Genomic DNA, 20,719 nt, shown 5'->3' on the forward strand with positions numbered 1-20,719 from the left:
GGAGCCAGATTCGTGACGTCACCTGCGGAAGCGCCAGCAGGCTGCGCGAGCTTTGCATGGTTTCAGTGCACAGCCTGTGTAGACCAAGCGCTCCCATTTCTCTCTCATTGTCCGGTCTTTTGGGAAACGATGAGGACTAATCCCATCAAGATTGGTGTTGCTACACCCTCCTACAATACATCTGTTAACCATTTTAATAATTACGTGATAACGTTGAAGAAATTTGCAGAAAACCACCAGGTCGTTTTCTCATAAACAAACCAGCGCTGACGTAGGATTCAGAGGGAGGCGTCCCGCACGCGACGTCACGAAAATCAGTGTTTGCCGGGAAATCCAAATGCCAAGTTTTTTCAGAGGCGGACCAATTCGCTTCAAATGGCTTGATTTCAACTGAATTTTTCTGGTATTGCGCAAGGTAAAAAAATTGCAGAGAATGCAGAATGTTACAGATATTTGACCAAAGTTTAATATAAAATAGGAGAATTACATTGATCTTGCTCCTGAATTTACCCGTGATATGCAGTTTAAGGCCCTGTCACACTTATTTGGAATTAGCAGGAATCAAGCAGAACCAGGGGTGGCACGGTGGTGTAGTGGTTAGTGCTGTCGCCTCACAGCAAGAAGGTCCTGGGTTCGAGCCCCGTGGCCGGCGAGGGCCTTTCTGTGCAGAGTTTGCATGTTCTCCCCGTGTCCGCGTGGGTTTCCTCCGGGTGCTCCGGTTTCCCCCACAGTCCAAAGACATGCAGGTTAGGTTAACTGGTGACTCTAAATTGACCGTAGGTGTGAGTGTGAATGGTTGTCTGTGTCTATGTGTCAGCCCTGTGATGACCTGGCGACTTGTCCAGGGTGTACCCCGCCTTTCGCCCATAGTCAGCTGGGATAGGCTCCAGCTTGCCTGCGACCCTGTAGAACAGGATAAAGCGGCTAGAGATAATGAGATGAGGTACCCTATGGGTCCATGTGGTTCCTGCTTATAAATAAAATTGTTTTCTGATCCCATGTCCACACAGTAAATATAGCTCATATATTTACTCTATGAGGCAGTAGGCACAAAAATGAAGTGTAATCCAAAAATGAACAATTTTTTTAAAAAATCACAGAAGTAAAGTATACCAAGTGTCTGTACTTTATATTATTCTACTCTTACCTCTTACGGTTTTCGAAACTGAAACCTCAGAACTGAGGCTGACATACACACGCTGTCGCCATGACCCAAACTCTTATTTCGCGGAAAAGGTCCGGTGCTAGAGCTCAGTGGTCTCAGTACTCTTTTTGACAACTTCCTGTAAAAATAGGGATCATTTTCGGTCATGTTTCTGTGCTTGGGAGGATTTGGTGGTGGTGCTTTTGATGGCTTTGAGTGAGAGCTTACACCATAGATGGTCATCCTCCAGGGCCACTAGCATACCAAGATGAAAATTGCCCCTTTTCCACCAAAGCAGCTCCAGGGCTGGTTCGGGGCCAGTGCTTAGTTTGGAACCGGGTTTTCTGTTTCCACTGACAAAGAACTGGCTCTGGGGCCAGAAAAACCGTTCCAGGCTAGCACCAACTCTCTGCTGGGCCAGAGGAAAGAACCGCTTACGTCAGTGGGGGGGCGGAGTTGTTAAGACCAACAACAATAAGAAGACCGCGAAAGATTGCCATTTTTAAGCGACGAGAAGCAGCAGCTGTACAAACGCAAAGTCATTTATTATTATTGTTGTTGTTGCTGCCGCTGCTGCTTCCGTGTTGTTTTTGCTTCGATATTCGCGCCAAGGTTTATGCAAACGTAGCGACGTAACTGACGTATACAGCGACGTAATGACGTATACGGTGACGTAACTGATGTATACAGCGATGTAATGACGTGTCTCCTCTTAGCACCGCGAGCGATGGAAAAGCAAACTGGTTCTCAGCTGGCTCGCGAGTTGAATGAGTTGTGAACCAGCACCAGCACCGGCCCCGAACCAGCTCTGGAACTGATTTGGTGGAAAAGGGGTAACAGTGGATCTCTGGTGGGCAAAAGTCAGGAAGTGTGGAAGATATCCTTTGTCATTAAAGATGGTGAAAGCTCTTTTGTCATGCTTCCATGGTTGAAGGGACATTCAGCATTATGGGGGACATTTTAGAAGATTATTCAGGCAGCGTGAAAATCGAGACCTACAGTGCTGTGCAAACACAGGGATCGACATTAAGGACTGCCTGATTGCCCAGGGCAAGTGAAATATGCATTCGGGCAAGTGGGATATGTCCCCGATGTGCCCAACCGAGCAAGTTGAAATGAGCATATACTACGAACTAGCACCACAAAAATTAGGCTTTGTGATCTTTTATTTCAGTTCCTAAAAGTGTCCCTCACTACGTATCCGCCATTATGTCTTGGCTGTTTTCTTAGTCTCGGTTTCTTTTACTGCTTCACAAGTTATTTTATATACCCCGCTGTTGTAGTATGGTACGCGTACTGTTTATAGACCCCTTGTGCATGATGTCACACATCACGTGATAATTACAGCTGGGGTCAGACAGACACTGTCTTTCATGCAAGCAAGGCTTAATCTGTCTTCAATATGGTTAATTTTTGTGCTGTTTTTGCTCGTTCAAACAGAGAAATAGATAAAAGGCATTACCGTCTCCCGCTATCAAGAAAAATATTAACAATAGTGATGAAAGTGTTCCAGGATTTCCCGGAATTATGGGTTTTTAGATTTTTCTGCCGGATTTTTTCTGCTAATGACCCGGAAATCTGGATATTTGACAAAACTCTTGAAAATCTCCGGTTTTTCGACTGGAGAAATTTATTTTTCAGATTTTTCGCATTCCTAGACGTGGCATAATACTTCGCATCGTCCTTGCATGGGCGCCGTCCTTAAATAGCCTAAATGTAGTTCACTGATTAAAGACAGGTGTTCTTTGATAACGGCGCGTGTGCCGGAGCTCGTTAGGCGCACGCGCCAGTGCCTTCAGGTGCACGTGCTAAGGCACGCAGGACTGACACCGTTCTGCGCAAGCGCACTAGAAAGCATGTTCAAGCTGCCAGTGTAGCTGCAGTCTTTTTAGTTGCAAATTACGAGTATTTTCTCGTGTTAATTCGCCAAGTCAAAACAAGCAAAACTTTCCTCCTTCTTTCGACGTGAAGAGGTAAGCAATTTATAATTTTTTTTTTTTCCCCATCAAAGTTGCATTTTGTGGTTTCGAAGCTAAGTTTTAGTGCCGTTTCTAGAACACGACATCAAGAAAACGTGGAAGAAAGCAATAATGGAAGAGCCGGTTTGCCACTTTTCCACTACCAACGCGGCTGAGTCGGGCTGAGCCATGCCGTGCTGAGTCGAGCTGAGTGGGGCTGTTGGAGTTGCATTTCGACTACAACCGCGCTGAACCGTGCTGGCTGGAAGTGGGTGGACACATTGGGTGGAGTTAGCGAAAGTGGGTGGACGTCACGTGATGTCGTTAAGCAGCGCAAACAGTGACATCAGTGACCTTTTAAGCGGTAGTCTCACAACCCGGATAGTAAACAATAAACATGGAGTCGTTAGTGTTGCTGGTCTTGGTGCTGTGGCTTGTTGTCACCGACAACGCCAACAGATACTGGCAAGAGCGTATAGATGAGGCGAGGCGCATAAGGCTTCAGAAATTCTCGTAATTCGTAATTCTTCTTCTTCCGGGTTTGCGGTGTTTACAGATCCCAGCGCGCTCGCGGGGTGTGTGTGGGCATGTGAGGACACTCCTCCTCACCAATCAGTGCACAGGGGAGTGTCTGCTCACGCCCCTAGCCCCACTCGGCTCGGTTTGGCTCGCTTCAGCCCCACTCCAAAACCGTGCGAGTTTTAGGGGCTAAGCAAGGCCGAAGCGAGACGAGTCGTGCTGTTTTTTGGTAGTCGAAACGCGAGCCGTGTCGGGCTGAAGCGAGCTGAAAAAGGGTAGTGGAAAAGGGCCAATGCGGCCTAAAACTAGCAATGGTAATTATTTTTTGTTACATAATGTACTCAGGCTGCCAGTCAGTGTGTGACAGACCCCCGAAAAATCCTTTTTATTTCTTTTATTTATTTCAGTTTATTTAACCCTTTGGTAGTGATAACACTAAATTACAAGGGAGGCCAAATACAATACAATAACACACACAAAAAACGTATTTAGTCCCTACTGAACTTATAGGTCACAAAGTTGCTAAGTCGGTCGGTCCTAGCTACGCCCCTGATTTACATGAGAAATTTGGTCTTCATTGGCGTGTTTAAATTTACAGACAATACAAACTAATGTCAACAATTGGCTTCAGCTCGCGTAAATATGAATTGGAAATGTTTAGTTCACTTTAGCTTCTGCAAACGCACAACTCTACTGAAAGATTGATAAACGAGGCTCAACGTCCCCAACACTGAAACCTGAAAGCTTTAGAAACTCTAACAGACCTTTACTTTTTAACAGCACTGTTTTGGGATTTTGCTGAGTTTACCTTCAACTGTCTGATTTTTTTCAAAGTAATGAACTGTGTAGCAGGAAAATCGCCGCGTTTTCTAAATGCACTCCTGAAAATTACTCATTAACTCGGAGAATTAAATTTTGATAGTTTTGGCATGTTAATCATTAATGCACATGAAAGAAAAAGGCTTAAAATTTATAACTTGTTTTAGTGAAAATAAGTACTAAAATGCACTAGAATGCAGGGTTTTGCGTGTTATGTTATTAAAATATTTTCGGGGGACGTTGCCCCGCCATTTCAGGGTTTTTTCCTTTGCTCCACTTTCATCTCTATCACAAATGGAAGCAAATGCTTAAAGAACAACGGGGAAATGAGCGGTTAAAGAATACGAAGAGAGGAGCTCAGCCTGAAAACTCCAGAGAAATTCACGATTGCATTTAAAATGTATTTTACAAAAAGAAAGTCGGAAGTGAGGATGGAAGAGTTAGCTTAAGAATCTCAGGTTTTTTGTTTGTTTGTTTTCCCTCTTCTGTTCGCATTTGAATTAGCAGCTTCATGAAAGCGTTTGATTTTCTTACAGGCGAAGCCGCTTCCTTATTCGACACAGAAAACAGATTGGTTTCAAACAGCTCGGGCATAAAAAACTCAACAAGGAGTGACGTGCAATAAATCCTGACGGAACAGATTAAGAGCAGAGAGAGCTGGAGCTTTGTTTCTGTTATCGGAGGAACACAGTCCTGTGAAAAACATTTTATTATTATTATTTTTTTAAAATCATCCACCTCTAGGTTTATTAAAAAAAAAAAGCTCTGTGTCATGACAGACCGGCTGCACTGATTCAGTTACAGGTTGCCAGGTAATAGGGGTGGGCGATATGTATCGTCTGCGATGTCATCGTGAATGTTGTTTTGACGATGTGTAATTTTGCATTATCGAGTTTTTTTAATTAAGCCGCCAAAAATCAATACAGAGCGGAGCAGACCCGGCGCCAAACACGGACTGACGGATGGGCCTTGAATTGCTTTGGGGGGGGGGCACACATTTTATACGCCAAGCCAGGGCAACACAACTGTTTCTAGCAACCCAGGAGAGCAGCACAGACGTGACGAGTTAAATATTCTAAGAAACCTATAAAGCAACCAAAACAACTTTCCAAAATGTATCAAACATTGCTCAGCATATTAAAAGTTTTTTTTTTTTTTGCTCCGCTGGCCTCACAACGCACAAAGCTGATTTCGGGTATCTACTGGAATATGTCGTGATATGATCCCGTCCAGCAATAAAATGTGATTGGCTGAGACAGCTGCTCATTTACCCAGATACCATCTGAAGAAAAAATGCGATTGGTCGGTTGGTTCATTCCATGTCATTAACCCATTGGTTCCCAAGAAATATTAGTCCACGTTTATAGCAATGATCCAGAAATTATTACTAGTGTTTCTGTACTCACGGATAATAATGAATGAACCGATCAGCCGATTTCGAATAGTTTCAATACATTTTAAATTGAGCACATTTTTCTTTATTATTGTTATACTGAAAAACTTTGACTTGTAGTTTACGTTTTTTTTTTTGAGGGGGAAAAAAAAAACAAAGAAGAAGCTGTGACGGGCTCCTATCAGGCCAAGTGCTGTCACTCGCCGGCCACTTTCAGGCATCTTTTTCGGATTAGTGAGACCAGACCCTCTGAACATGAATGGGGAGATATCAATGCTGGACTCTGTGAAAACTAACGGTCGCGAAGAGCATATGATTGAAATCGCCATGAAAAGTTGATTATACTTGAGTGTTAGGTTGGTTCTCATGACTCAGAAAAAGCTTTAAAATCCACTTTTCTCGTGGATTATTTTGACACTGCGCAGGCGCAGTACTTCTGTAACGGCAGGAGAGGGACAGCGGAGCACGAAGCTGCAAGATGATTGGAAAGCTGTTGGTTCAGATCGACATATGATTGGTTGTTGGCAGCGGAACAGGCGGGATATTTGCAGACCCGTACTGCCGTCAGAGACGGTTGATTAGAATGTTTGCTGCCGTTACGAACTGTCAATTGAATTATTCATTTTTATTAATTTAAAGTTGTTTAAGAAAATAAATATGGCTTTTCCTTAAATGCTTGTCACTGCAATGATTCTTTTAGTCATTGTAATTATTGTAATCTTTAAGCAAGTGTTTTTTTTTTTAAATATCGTCAAAATATCGTTATCGTTAAAATCCTAAAAAATATCGAGATATTATTTTTTTTGCCCATATCGCCCACCCCTACCAGGTAAACAATTTTAAACTCGAACATTATCCTATCTGTCATTACGCGGCATTTAAAAAAAAAAAAAAAAAACCTAGAGATGGATGATACGACAACAAAAATAAATAAATATTCTCAAACACCGTACTGTTCAAGTCTTGGCACCCTATTGTTTTCTTCATACAAACTTTTGTTTTAGATTTCTATTTTGATTTCTACATTATCGAGTAATGAACCTACAGTCCGAGAGAGTTCTACACAAACACGCCGAACTTTACAACAGCTGCATGCATGTGAAATGAAAATAAATCGACTAAGGCAGGAAAAACTATTTTGGATAAAATTGTTATTGTCTGTTACAAGTAAAAAGTAACCAACAACCAAACTTCAACTTAATGTGTGATCATTTTATGTTGCAGTTCACAACTATTCTATGGTTTTCCTTTAAAAAAAATAAAAAATAGTACTCGCAAAATAGGGGGCGAGTGATTTAATACTGGGGGCAAGTGGAAATTTACCCCCACTTGCCCCCCAGGGCAAGTGGGTTTAAAAGTTAGTGTCGAGCCCTGTGACATCAGTGCAGATGCAGTTCCATGCTGATCCAAAATATGCCAAAGTGGACACGGCTGTCTGCAGAAACGTGCATAAAGCATACAGGATCAGCAAGGAAGTTGTGGGAAAGTCAAAAACTCAAGTCTCGTGGTGTGACAATTCCTACAGTTGTTCCTCCATCAAAGAGGAAGTTTCAGGAGACTCTGCAGTCAGATGTGGACAAGTCCATTTAGCTTCGTGAGACTAGTGTTGTGTCCAAGAGGAAGAAGACCATGTGATCGTGCTGTTGACTAAAGGCCAATTTATGCTGACAACCCAGTCCTTGCAGATAGCGTCTGCGTAGCCCCCCCACCTTCGCAGACGCTCTGCGCGCACCTCCCAAAAATTGTGACCACCGCAGAAGCCTCGCAGACAAGAGGGCTCTGATTGGTCCACTCTACATCCGCTGTACACGCACTTCCGCTTCCCTACTTTCCCGGTTTGTTTTGTTTTCACGACCGCCATTTTTAAAAACACGAGCGAAGATGGAGCAGCACGAAGAGCGGTTGATCGAGGAAGTGAGGAAGTACGTACATCTATACGACTCCAGTTCTAGTCATTATAAGTAACCGGAGGATAAACACTCCACTAACCACACCCACCAACTACTCCTAGCGATTTCGCGCCCCCTTGCGTTGTGGCGGTGAATAACATCACGCACGCCTGTTACTCCCCGCTAAACGATAAATTACAACTGTCTGCGAAAAGCTATCTGTGAAAGCCTTGTCGCAAGAGCATGCAGAGGCCCTAACACTGAAGGAGTCCGGACACAAATGTGTATGCTAAAATGCAGGAAATGTAAGGGGGGAACCTAAGTTTTTTTTTTTTTTTTTTTTTTTTTTAAACTTTTCCAGGCTAGCATGCCCCCAGATCCCCCCCAAGCCTCCTTCTCGCACCCCTGATTATTCATTGAACCATCAGGATCTTTTGCATATTGAAAAAAGTTCAACGACGTGCCAAGATTTTCTGCACCCCTATTCAGATGGGATTCGTTTATCGGGGGGCATCTGTGCTGACTTTTTACGTGTCTCCTTAGTGATCAAACTCACATCTGGAGAACAGTGGGAACGATGGTGATCAGTGACTGGCTTGTTGAAACACAGGCTGCGTATTGGCGACATTCACGACAGCTTACGCGACAGAACAGGATACGGCGTAACAAGAATTGTTAGGGTGTAATCAGCAAAGCTTCCTTCACGCACTATTAATTAAAGGTGCTGACTGCAAAGTTGAATTCTGGGTAAAAATGTTCTATTTCTGTTGCTGTTTTGAGATGAAATTGAGGAGTTGGGCTGCTCCACATGCGCGCGCGCACAGCGAGTATCCTTTGTGTAAGTGTTTTGCCGAGATAAAAAGCGTCCTGCGTTTTATGATTCCGGAGATTGCTGAAGCAAGCGAGCAGCAATATCACATGACCATCGTGGGCTGTGTTTGACCTACTTTTAACCAAAACAAGTCGGCGTGGGCAAACATGGCGGACGTGGCTCTCCTGCCAGTGGAAAAGAAAAGGAAAATATGAAAGCGAATCAGCTAGAAAGCGCGCCAGAAACGTGATGGAAACCAAAAGGTTGTCCGTGAGAATTTTCGTGAAGGGACAGATCGACTGGAGGATGAAACGAGCACGAAATCTGATGAACATGCATCATTTTGATCTTCCAGAGAAAGAAACGAGAATACAAAAGCAGGAACAGAGAAAAGATCTATATTCGTCTTTCACGAATAGATCTGTGAAACAATGTCAATCACAAATTACTTCCCTGCGACTCGGAACTCTCCGAGGTCGATGCAGAGTCACGATGGTTTCCTCACGTCGCCATCTTGGTGTGACGCGGTTCCATAGTTATGCTAATGAGTTCAAGTTCCTCGCGTACAGCTCGACGGAAACAGCCGAACTGTTTACCACAAGAGGGAGGATATTCGATCCCAAAACCGAAAAGTGACCCTCAGCACATCAAAAGGATCGCATCTCTTCTGCATAATATTGTACTTGCGGGACATCGGAAAATGCCATGCGCAATAAAAAAATGAAGAAAATTTCAGATTACTTTGCAGTCAGCACCTTTTTTTTTTTTTAAGATTTTTTTTGGGCTATTTTCACCTTTACTGGATAGGACAGTGTAGAGACAGGACAGGAAATGATCGGGAGAGAGAGACGGGGAGGGATCGGGAAATGACCTCGGGTCGGAATCGAACCCGGGTCCCCAGATTTATGGTATGGCGCCTTAGCCACCTGAACCACGACGCCCCCCCAGTCAGCACCTTTTAATGTGAACAGCTTGAGGAAGTGAGCGCTGGTGCTGTCATTTTACGGAAATGTAAATCGTTGCATGGTGTAATGATGATGATGTAATGCAAGTTCACACCGATTTCTAGACAAATGCTTTCATTTCCAAATTGTAAAATGCAATTCTTCAGTCAATGTGTTTGTTGTGTCTACGTACCTAGAAAGAAAGCACAACTTTATTCATCACACACTTGTGAAATTTCCTCTCTGCATTTAACCCATCTGAAGCAGTGAACTCACACTTGCGCACACACACATGAGCAATGAGCACACACACATATACACCCAGAGCAGTGGGCAGCCATGCTAACAGCGCCCAGGGAGCAGTTGGGAGTTTGGTGCCTCGCTCAAGGGCACCTCAGCCCAAGGCCGTCCCGTATTAACCTAACCTGCATGTAGGGCTGCACGATATCAGAAAAATATGCGATATTCGATAACATGACTGAATATCTCGATATCGATATGTATCACGATAATTAAATATATAATGTTTTTCTTACCTCTACTCGCCGTTCTGCCCTGTATCTAGCATTTAAAAAAAAAAAACACCCAATGCATCGCTTCCATTCCAACATTATTTTTTATTGGAAAAACATTGCTACACCTGCAATGGTGTCCATCAATCATCTTTAAATCTCTTAATTTTTGTGAGCGCAGCAGAAAATGTCTTAAGCTGAAGTAAACAAAAAACTGAAAACTACATTACATTAACATAAAGCATTCAAAATGGCAATTTCAGCGGCTCCCGGGAGATGAAGGTGAGCGACACAGATTCACCATAAACTCAAACACAATCTGTTAATAACACATGCGGGTGAGAGAGCAGTGGTGGGTGTGTGTGTGTGTGTGTGTGAGTGAGCGAGCGAGCGGTAGTGTGTGTGTGTGAGAGGTAGTGTGTGTGTGTGTGTGTGAGAGAGAGCGCGAGAAAGCATAATGTTTTTATGCTTCTGTACAGCAGTGTTTGTCCCAGTGAGCCGCCCCACCACTGTTTTACATGTCTTGCAAAGTACCTGAGTTTGCAGTACATCACCCCTCCTGAATCCAAAGTACTTCCAAATAGCAGACGTGCATTTTTTTTTTTTTTTTGGAAACCAGTTCCTCCTCACACAAGTTTGTCTCACCATACTTGCTCCCGCCTTCCGCCATCACCACGAGGCTTTTACTTGTTTTGCAATAGGGGGCGGAGTTATCCCGCGGCGCTTGTTGACATTCAAATGTGATTGGACGGCACAGAAAAATGTGCCTTTTATCGAAATTTAAGTAATTTTTGCGGTATGTGTATCGCAAACTATGATATCGCGATATCGATACTTTTTCGATATATTGTGCAGCCCTACCTGCATGTCTTTGGACTGTGGGGGAAACCGGAGCAGCCGGAGGAAACCCACGCAGACACGGGGAGAACATGCAAACTCCGCACAGAAAGGCCCTCGCCGGCCGCTGGGTTCGAACCCAGGACCTTCTTGCTGCGAGGCGAGAAAATCTGACCGTTAAAGCAAAAACTAAATGTTCAAAAGCTTTGTATCATGTGTCCAGATGATCTCCAAATGTAGAAACTTGTGTTTCATCACTGTTCCATTTCTAGTATGGATTTGATGAGTATGTGGGTATATTAATATTTGCTGTAGCCTGCTTGTGTGTAACTCGGGACTAAAACCAAACCGTCATTTCCATCAAACCTCCAGATATCAGAGTTGTGGACGTTGTCCGAAAGATAGCACAGCAGTGGCGAACCCTGACACCAGAGGAAAAACAGGTGAGTAAGTGCTTGCTTGCTTGCTTATTGTGTCCTTTGACAAATATAAGCTGAAGGAAACAATCATGTGGTGAAATGCTCCAAGAAATATCCTTTCTGCTTTCTCCAGTCTGAATCAGAAATATTTCCTCACACTGTGTAGGTTGTGATGTTTCAGAAATAAAATAGAAAGTTGGCGAGGCTTGAACTAGGCACATCAGGTGAAAATTCACATTCAATCCAAATTGCTTGAAACCAGGGCTTTGAACCGGTTCAAGGAACGAAAACCGGGAACTTTTTCTATTTCACATGGAACAGAAACAAAACCAGAAACTTTATTTTTTATGTTCCGGAACAGAAACGCTTATTAAAAATAATGGTAACCGGTTAATACTGGTTTTTATTTCGTTCCCCAAAGTTTCCGTAGCCTACAAATAAAAAAAGTCATTCTTCTCCTGCGCAAGTTTCTATGACCCGCTGGGGTTCACTTCCTGTGTGACGTTCGCTGACTGAATGGAGAGAGCGGGAGGGTGGACTACTATCACGTCTCCACATCTTAAATAAGAGGTAAATATTGCAGTCTATCGTTATTCAAAAACGTCAATTTCAAACATATCAATATATTTGTCCACGTTAATGAGAGGCTCGCGAACATTAAATGACGTTAACCTCTGTTAGCCTATCAATGCATACAGGGCTTTCCATACTAGCCAGCCATGACAAATAAGTAGCCAGCCCGGGGGGGGTGTTAAACACAAACTCCGCCGAGCGCGCGCGCGCGCACACCGCATGTCGGGGCCGCGGATCAGCGAAGTCGGCGGGGAAATTTGTGGTTATTATCGGTACAAACAGCGCGAATCACAACTTAAATGAGTGCGGTTCAGTTTGACATTGTCAGTCCGTTAGATAAACATTTAATTTTATTAAAATCGAAAATTAATATTTAGAGCCTGTGGGCTACAAAAATAATAGTCATTAAAGTAGCCGGCTGGACTTAATTGTGTGCCGGCTGTATGGCCGGCAGCCCGCGCTTGTGGAAAGCCCTGTATAGGGCCTGACTAGCCTTTGGTAACACACTAAACAAATTATCTTTCATTTTTGGCACTTTTTCTGTTTGTGTAGATGGGAAGACACACTGAGAATCCAAATCGCCAACATTTGAAATAATTGTTTTGAATTATTTCTTGTCTTATTTAATGAAGGTTGTAATAGAATTAGCCTACATTTGGCTTAAGCTGGATGAGACAGAGATATAATTTTATAGCCATTTGTTAAACAGCTGACAGTGAACGTAATTAACCGTTCCGGGAACGAAATTTTTTTGTTCTAACCGGTTCGGGAACGTCTATTTAATGGTGGAACCCAAAACCGGAAACGTTAAAATTCCGTTTCTGTTCGGAACGAACCAATAGGAAAAAAATTCTGGTTCAAAGCTCTGCTTGAAACTGCTCTCGTTGAATTCAGAATTGAATGCAGAACAACTTGCGTTTTACAGAATTAAAATGTGTTTACTCGTTCTTGAGATATTACCCATCAAAGATTGGAAAATGGCTTAATTTTTAGAAAACTTCCGTAATATTCTGTTTGAGGATCACATGGTCCAAAATGGGCCTCATTAACCAATGAGATCAACTTTTTTTTTTTTTTCTCCCTTTAATAACTTTTTCTATTTTGTTAAGATATTTACATGGAAATTGGCAGGCATATAGATAGTTGTATACTGAATAAAAAATTAGAAAAAATAGTAAAAACATATTATGCAAATTAGTATTTCATTAGTATTAATTATGTAAAACTGTTAAATTGGTACACTCAATAAAAAAGTAATAACAGATTATTTCTAATACCCTCTTTGTGCTCTGTAGGCCTTTGTATTCCTCAAAAGTAGGGCCGAGTAGTGTTTGTAATATTAAAGAATATAAATGATTATATTCGCAGCTTTCAAGGCGAACCTTGAAAAAACTGTGAGCCACATCCAATAAACAATCCCAATTAACTGAAATTGGCACTCGTGTTTCTGACTTCCATTTTTTTGAATATCATTCCAATCACTAATATCTCTATTTTTTATCAAAACCACTAGTTATATTTTAAGTTATTTATTTACATGAATCATTTTGACTTGAAAAAATAAGTAGGTAAAGCTATGAAAACTCACTTCAAAGTCTCCCGTGAATCATAACATCAGAACTAGCAGATGGAAAGTTTTGCTGAATACTTCATCAGAAACAGTGAGAGCAAGAGAACATCCCTGTAAAAGTTATATGATTGATGTTCACAAGTAATCCAGTTGGAAACTGATCAGAAGAGAGAGAGAGCCTGAGTGCTTTCCCATGACTCAGAAAGCACCGGTAGTTTCCTGACGTCACGCGAGGAGAGAGTTTTTACTCTGTTGTACCAACTTCAACCTGCCGCTGCTGCCAAAGTACTGAACAGATCTTAACGAGAAATTTATTTGGAAAGCAGAAATTACAGTGGTGCTTGAAAGTTTGTGAACCCTTTAGAATTTTCTATATTTCTGCATAAATATGACCTAAAACAACATCAGATTTTCACACAAGTCCTAAAAGTAGATAAAGAGAACCCAGTTAAACAAATGAGACAAGAATATTATACATGGTCATTTATTTATTGAGGAAAATGATCAGATATTACATATCTGTGAGTGGCAAAAGTATGTGACCCTCTAGGATTAGCAGTTAATTTGAAGGTGAAATTAGAGTCAGGTGTTTTCAATCAATGGGATGACAATCAGGTGTGAGTGGGCACCGTTTTATTTAAAGAACAGGGATCTATCAAAGTCTGATCTTCACAACACATATTTGTGGAAGTGCATCATGGCACAAACAAAGGAGACTTCTGAGGACCTCAGAAAAAGCGTTGTTGATGCTCATCAGGCTGGAAAAGGTTACAAGACCATCTCTAAAGAGTTTGGACTCCACCAATCCACAGTCAGACAGATTATGTACAAATGGAGGAAATTCAAGACCATTGTTACCCTCCCCAGCAGTGGTCGACCAACAAAGATCACTCCAAGAGCAAAGCGTGTAATAATCGGCGAGGTCACAAAGGACCCCAGGGTAACTTCTAAGCAACTGAAGGCCTCACTCACATTGGCTAACGTTAATGTTCATGAGTCCACCATTAGGAGGACACTGAACAATAATGGTGTGCATGGCAGGGTTGCAAGGAGAAAGCCACTGCTCTCCAAAAAGAACATTGCTGCTCATCTGCAGTTTGCTAAAGATCACGTGGACAAGCCAGAAGGCTATTGGAAAAATGTTTTGTGGACGGATGAGACCAAAGTAGAACTTTTTGGTTTAAATGAGAAGCATTATGTTTGGAGAAAGGAAAACGCTGCATTCCGGCATAAGAACCTTATCCCATCTGTGAAACATGGTGGTGGTAGTATCATGGTTTGGACCTGTTTTGCTGCATCTGGGCCAGGACGGCTTGCCATCATTGATGGAACAATGAATTCTGAATTATATCAGCAAATTCTAAAGGAAAATGTCAGGACATCTGTCCATGAACTGAATTTCAAGAGAAGGTGGGTCATGCAGCAAGACAACGACCCAAAGCACACAAGTCGTTCTACCAAAGAATGGTTAAAGAAGAATAAAGTTAATGTTTTGGAATGGCCAAGTCAAAGTCCTGACCTTAATCCAGTCGAAATGTTGTGGAAGGACCTGAAGCGAGCAGTTCATGTGAGGAAACCCACCAACATCCCAGAGTTGAAGCTGTTCTGTATGGAGGAATGGGCTAAAATTCCTCCAAGCCGGTGTGCAGGACTGATCAACAGTTACCACAAACGTTTAGTTGCAGTTATTGCTGCACAAGGGGGTCACACCAGATACTGAAAGCAAAGGTTCACATACTTTTGCCACTGACAGATATGTAATATTGGATCATTTTCCTCAATAAATAAATGACCGAGTATAATATTTTTGTCTCATTTGTTTAACTGGGTTCTCTTTATCTACTTTTAGGACTTGTGTGAAAATCTGATAATGTTTTAGGTCATATTTATGCAGAAATATAGAAAATTCTAAAGGGTTCACATGTCTGTGAAGATTCTGTCATCCAGGTCATGGTAAACTGTGGGTGGTAAAAGAGAGCAACTGGACTTGCTTGAAGATTCTTGAAGACGTTTCACCCCTCATCTGAAAGGCTTCTTCAGTTCTGTCTGACTAACGCCCCTTTTCCACCAAATCGGTTCCAGGGCTGGTTCAGGGCCAGTGCTTAGTTTGGAACCGGGTTTTCTGTTTCCACTGACAAAGAACTGGCTCTGGGGCCAGAAAAACCGGTTCCAGGCTAGCACCAACTCTCTGCTGGGCCAGAGGAAAGAACCACTTACGTCAGCGGGGGGGGCGGAGTTGTTAAGACCAACAACAATAAGAAGACCGCGAAAGATCGCCATTTTTAAGCGACGAGAAGCAGCAGCTGTACAAACGCGAAGTCATTTGTTGTTGTTGCTGCTGCTTCTTCCGTGTTGTTTTTGCTTCGATATTCGCGCCAAGGTTTATGCAAATGTAGCGACGTGACTGACATATACAGCGATGTAATGACGCGTCTTCCCTTAGCACCACGAGCTATGGAAAAGCAAATTGGTTCTCCGCTGGCTCGCAAGTTGAACGAGTTGTGCACCAGCACCGGCCTCGAACCAGCCCTGGAACTGATTTGGTGGAAAAGGGGTATAATGGGGAGTATCAGGTATTTATCCTCTCATGGATGAAAAGCAGGACAGATGCCCTTTTTCCACCAAAGCAGTTCCAGGGCTGGTTCAGGGCCAGTGCTTAGTTTGGAACTGGGTTTTCTGTTTCCACTGACAAAGAACTGGCTCTGGGGCCAGAAAAACCACTTCCAGGCTAGCACCAACTCTCTGCTGGGCCAGAGGAAAGAACCGCTTACGTCAGCGGGGGGCGGAGTTGTTAAGACCGACAACAATAACAAGACCACGAAAGATCGCCATTTTTAAGCGACGAGAAGCAGCAGCTGTACAAACGCGAAGTCATCTATTATTATTATTGTTGTTGTTGCTGCTTCTTCCATGTTGTTTTTGCTTCAATATTCGCGCCAAGGTTTATGCAAACATAGCGACGTAACTGACGTATACAGCAACGTAATGACGTGTCTTCTCTTAGCACCGCGAGCGATGGAAAAGCAAACTGGTTCTCAGCTGGCTCGCAAGTTGAACGAGTTGTGAACCAGCACTGGCCCCGAACCAGCCCTGGAACTGATTTGGTGGAAAAGGGGTAAGAGAGAACCAACAACCATTGATCACCCCAACGACTCTCGAGGCCGTTCACACCCAGCCCCAGTGATCCAAACCAACAGGATGACTCAACGACACCTTAGGATTGCTTTTCATCCATGAGAGGATAAATACCTGATGCTCCCTATTAGTCAGACAGAACTGAAGAAGCCTTTCGGATGAGAGGTGAAACGTCTTCAAGAATCTTCAAGCACATCCAGTTGCTCTCTTTTACCACCCACAGTTTAAAGGGTTCACAAACTTTCAAGCGCCACTGTATAAGCTTTTTAATGATAGAAAATATTTGAGAGTTAAGCAGTGACGGATTTGGAAACTTCGATAAGCGTCTGCATGCACAGTTTTCACAGCACAGCCAGCGAGCATCTGATTCGCCGACTTGAACAGTGGATGCGCCATGTAACCTGCGCCCGATTTTTGAAAAATCTGGAGGTTTAAACGAAGGAAAGCGTAGAATAATCGATACAGTGAAGCTTTCTGTAAGGAAGTGTGTGTTTAATGTTTAAGGAAGGAAGTCTCCAGTGTTAAGACTTTTATAGTAAATTTTCCTCTTCAGGAACGAGGAGTTTACGCTTTGCAGGAAGTAAGTTGTTTCGTGGACTTTCCACGAAGTTAAATGGAGCTAAAGGGATTTTTAGAAAAAAAGTATGATGTTCTTTTAATTAATAGTCGTAAGTAATGCAGTAATTGGCGAATTGCTGTTCATTCATTCATTCATTATCTCTAGCCGCTTTATCCTTCTACAGGGTCGCAGGCAAGCTGGAGCCTATCCCAGCTGACTACGGGCGAAAGGCGGGGTACACCCTGGACAAGTCGCCAGGTCATCACAGGGCTGACACATAGACACAGACAACCATTCACACTCACATTCATACCTACGGTCAATTTAGAGTCACCAGTTAACCTAACCTGCATGTCTTTGGACTGTGGGGGAAACCGGAGCACCCGGAGGAAACCCACGCGGACACGGGGAGAACATGCAAACTCCACACAGAAAGGCCCTTGCCGGCCCCGGGGCTCGAACCCAGGACCTTCTTGCTGTGAGGCGACAGCGCTAACCACTACACCACCGTGCCGCCCCCGAATTGCTGTTGTGTAAGTGAAATAAAACATTCAGTATGTGCTGTTATAAGGGAAATCGATCAACTTTGGAATGGTACCCATCTCATCATCCCAGCGTTGGTTGATTGATTATTTTCCTAGAACAGAACACTTGATTCTTGCAGACACTTAAACGTATTGTTTAAAACTAATGTGTCGTCGGTCTCTGTGACCAGCCTTTCGAAGAAGCGTCCATAGCAGCCAGGCAGCAGTACAAAGTTGACATGAAAGTGTACCAGGATCAGCTGACACCGGCACAGTCTGCAGCTATCGCAGAGGAGAAAAGGCAGAAGATGGCGAAAAGAAGAGCAATCAGGAGGAAGAGGGTGAGTCCAGGCTCCTCAGTAATGCCTACTACACTTCGATATTACGTTTTCATATCACCGTAATTGATTAACTTGTTGTCACCAAATAAGGAACTGTAGAAGTGCCCATATGCTGCGTACCAAATAGTTACACTATCCGAGATATGATCCTGGATAATTATTCTGTTTCCAAATTCCATCAGTATCAGGGATGAGAGTTTTCCGCTTTTTGGCAGTCAAAATGGACCTTTTTTATATTGTTGCAAATCCGTTGAGAAAATTATAGGGGGGTAGGGTATAGGGATGTTAACCGATGACCGTTTGACCGGTGGTTGATTTTGGAGCGGAGGACTTGGAATTCTGTGTTGTAAACGCTTGGGGCGTGCCATGCGGTGTAAGGACGACAGCTGACGAATCAGAAACACCCATTCAGTCATGTCCCGCCCTAGTTGAACACAGCTGCCACTCGGCGAAAGAAAAAAAGTGTAGACACAGGCTTTTTAGCTTACAAATTACTATTCTGGTTTGTTTTTTTTTAATTATTATTAGAAGGCACATCGAGTTTAGTCCTGCCTTGGCCAGTGCATTCTGAAAGTATGTTTCGGTCTGTAGCCAACAATGCATGTTATTGCAGATCATATCTCTCCACACAAACTAAAGGCGCAGATGTCGACTTTTTCACGGCTGAATCGTGCAGATCCGATTGCTTTCCTTTGAGCATACAGAATTTACTCTGATGAAATTATTCAGACACTCCAACGCCCCCCCTAAAAAAAAAAAATCGGATCTTTGCACGATTCAGCCGTGAAAAAGGCGGCATCCGCTAAAAGGCGCGCCGTTTGCATCCCTGTTTAAACTCAAAAGGGAGCAAAAGAAAGCAAGGCTGGAGCATGTGAAAAATCAAGAGGAGTTGGCTAAAAAGAGGGAGAGGACCAAGAAGCTTTTAGCTCTTGCTAAAAAGCTCAAAATAAAGAAGAAATAAATTTTCTGCACCATGAAACTGTAAATAGTTGTATATATTGTAAATAAACACTTTATAGAACCAAAGGAAAAATATATTCATAAATCATCTCATCTCATTATCTGTAGCCGCTTTATCCTGTTCTACAGGGTCGCAAGCAAGCTGGAGCCTATCCCAGCTGACTACGGGAGAAAGGCGGGGTACACCCTGGACAAGTCGCCAGGTCATCACAGGGCTGACACATAGACAGACAACCATTCACACTCACATTCACACCTACGGTCAATTTAGAGTCACCAGTTAACCTAACCTGCATGTCTTTGGACTGTGGGGGAAACCGGAGCACCCGGAGGAAACCCACGCGGACACGGGGAGAACATGCAAACTCCGCACAGAAAGGCCCTCGCCGGCCACGGGGCTCGAACCCAGAACCTTCTTGCTGTGAGGCGACAGTGCTAACCACTACACCACCGTACCGCCCCATTCATAAATCATATAAACCATTATTTAATATAGCAGTGAATGTGTTACCTTAGTTTGGATTTAGAGCAGCAAATTTGAAGTATCCTGCTGGTGCTCACCTGGAATGTATATGCAAAATTTATCACAAAAGGCCTATGTCAATGTTTCCTTTACATAGGTGTAGTTGATCTTTATCAAATGAAAGTTTAAGTAATGTATGTACTTGAAAGAGAGTTCTACTTTTGTATAAGTGTCAATTTTGTAAGCAAACAGGGTATGGTATTTCAACAACATTTGTAAAATTTTGATAAAATAAATAGTTTTTAGGGTAAAAAATTTCTAAAATCCATGAGCTCCCGGGGGCTGCGGCCCCCCAGACCCCCGGCTAATTTTTCTGATTTTTTCATCACGAGCCACTCTCATCCCTGCAGTATGGACACATTATTAACAAACTGTAACATGACCAGAAATAGAATTATGTTTCACAGTGAAGCCATATGCACTCTCAGGCCACTTTATTAGGAACTGAAGTCTCGAGCTGCTGAACAGTCTTCATTTTCTGCCAGTGAATCTGGTGATTGACAATTGCAGAGGCGTTTTGTACTCTCCGATATGAACAATCTCCTGGAAGCTCCGCCCCTCACATCTGTAATCTAATATTTTGGCCATTGCTCTTGTCTCAACTCCGTGAAAATGTTTTGAGTTCAGTAATGTGAACTAATATCTATCAATATATAAATAGTCCGAGAACGATGTCAAAACTAACACTTTACAAATAATTTTATTCGTATTTATATTTAACCAATGAGATTCAGTTGTTTTAACTCTCCTGTTTGAGCAGCAGATCAACAGCAAAGGATATCAGCCACGGGGAAGTGTTTTTGTGGTTTCTCCGACAATCAACGTACCAGGGATGAAAGTCTTCCGGATTTACCCGGAAATCCAGATATTTGACAAAACTCTTGAAAATGTCCGGTTTTCCGAGTGGAGAAATTTATTTTTCGGATTTTTCGCGTTCCTAGACGTGGCGTAATCCTTCGCATCATCCTTGCATGGGCGCGGTCCTTAACTAGCCCAAACATAGTTCATTGATTAAAGACAGGTGTTCTTTGTTAACGGCGCGCGCGCGCCTGACATCGTTCTGCACAAGCGCAACACAATCGCACTAGAAAGCATGTTCAAGCTGCCAGTGTAGCTGCAGTGTTTTTAGTTGCAAATTACAAATATTTCCTTGTGTTAATAATTCACCGTCAAAACAAGCAAAACATTCCTCCTTCTTTCGACATGAAGAGAGGTAAGCAATTTATTATATATATATATATATATATATATATATATATATATATATATATATATATATATTTTTTTTT

The 20,719-nt window shown here is 42.8% G+C and overlaps 1 protein-coding gene across 1 annotated transcript in view; it reads left to right on the forward strand.

Moving 5' to 3' along the window:
- tfam (transcription factor A, mitochondrial) overlaps nt 1-20,719 on the forward strand; it is a 36,866-nt gene that overhangs the window by 2,068 nt on the left and 14,079 nt on the right. Inside the window, exons 3-4 of the mRNA XM_060939571.1 lie at nt 11,199-11,269; nt 17,798-17,947. Coding sequence (XP_060795554.1) covers nt 11,199-11,269; nt 17,798-17,947 — 221 coding nt within the window. The remainder of the gene's footprint in view (nt 1-11,198; nt 11,270-17,797; nt 17,948-20,719) is intronic.

The sequence above is a fragment of the Neoarius graeffei genome, chromosome 14, assembly GCF_027579695.1.
Source record: "Neoarius graeffei isolate fNeoGra1 chromosome 14, fNeoGra1.pri, whole genome shotgun sequence".
Lineage (NCBI taxonomy): Eukaryota > Metazoa > Chordata > Actinopteri > Siluriformes > Ariidae > Neoarius > Neoarius graeffei.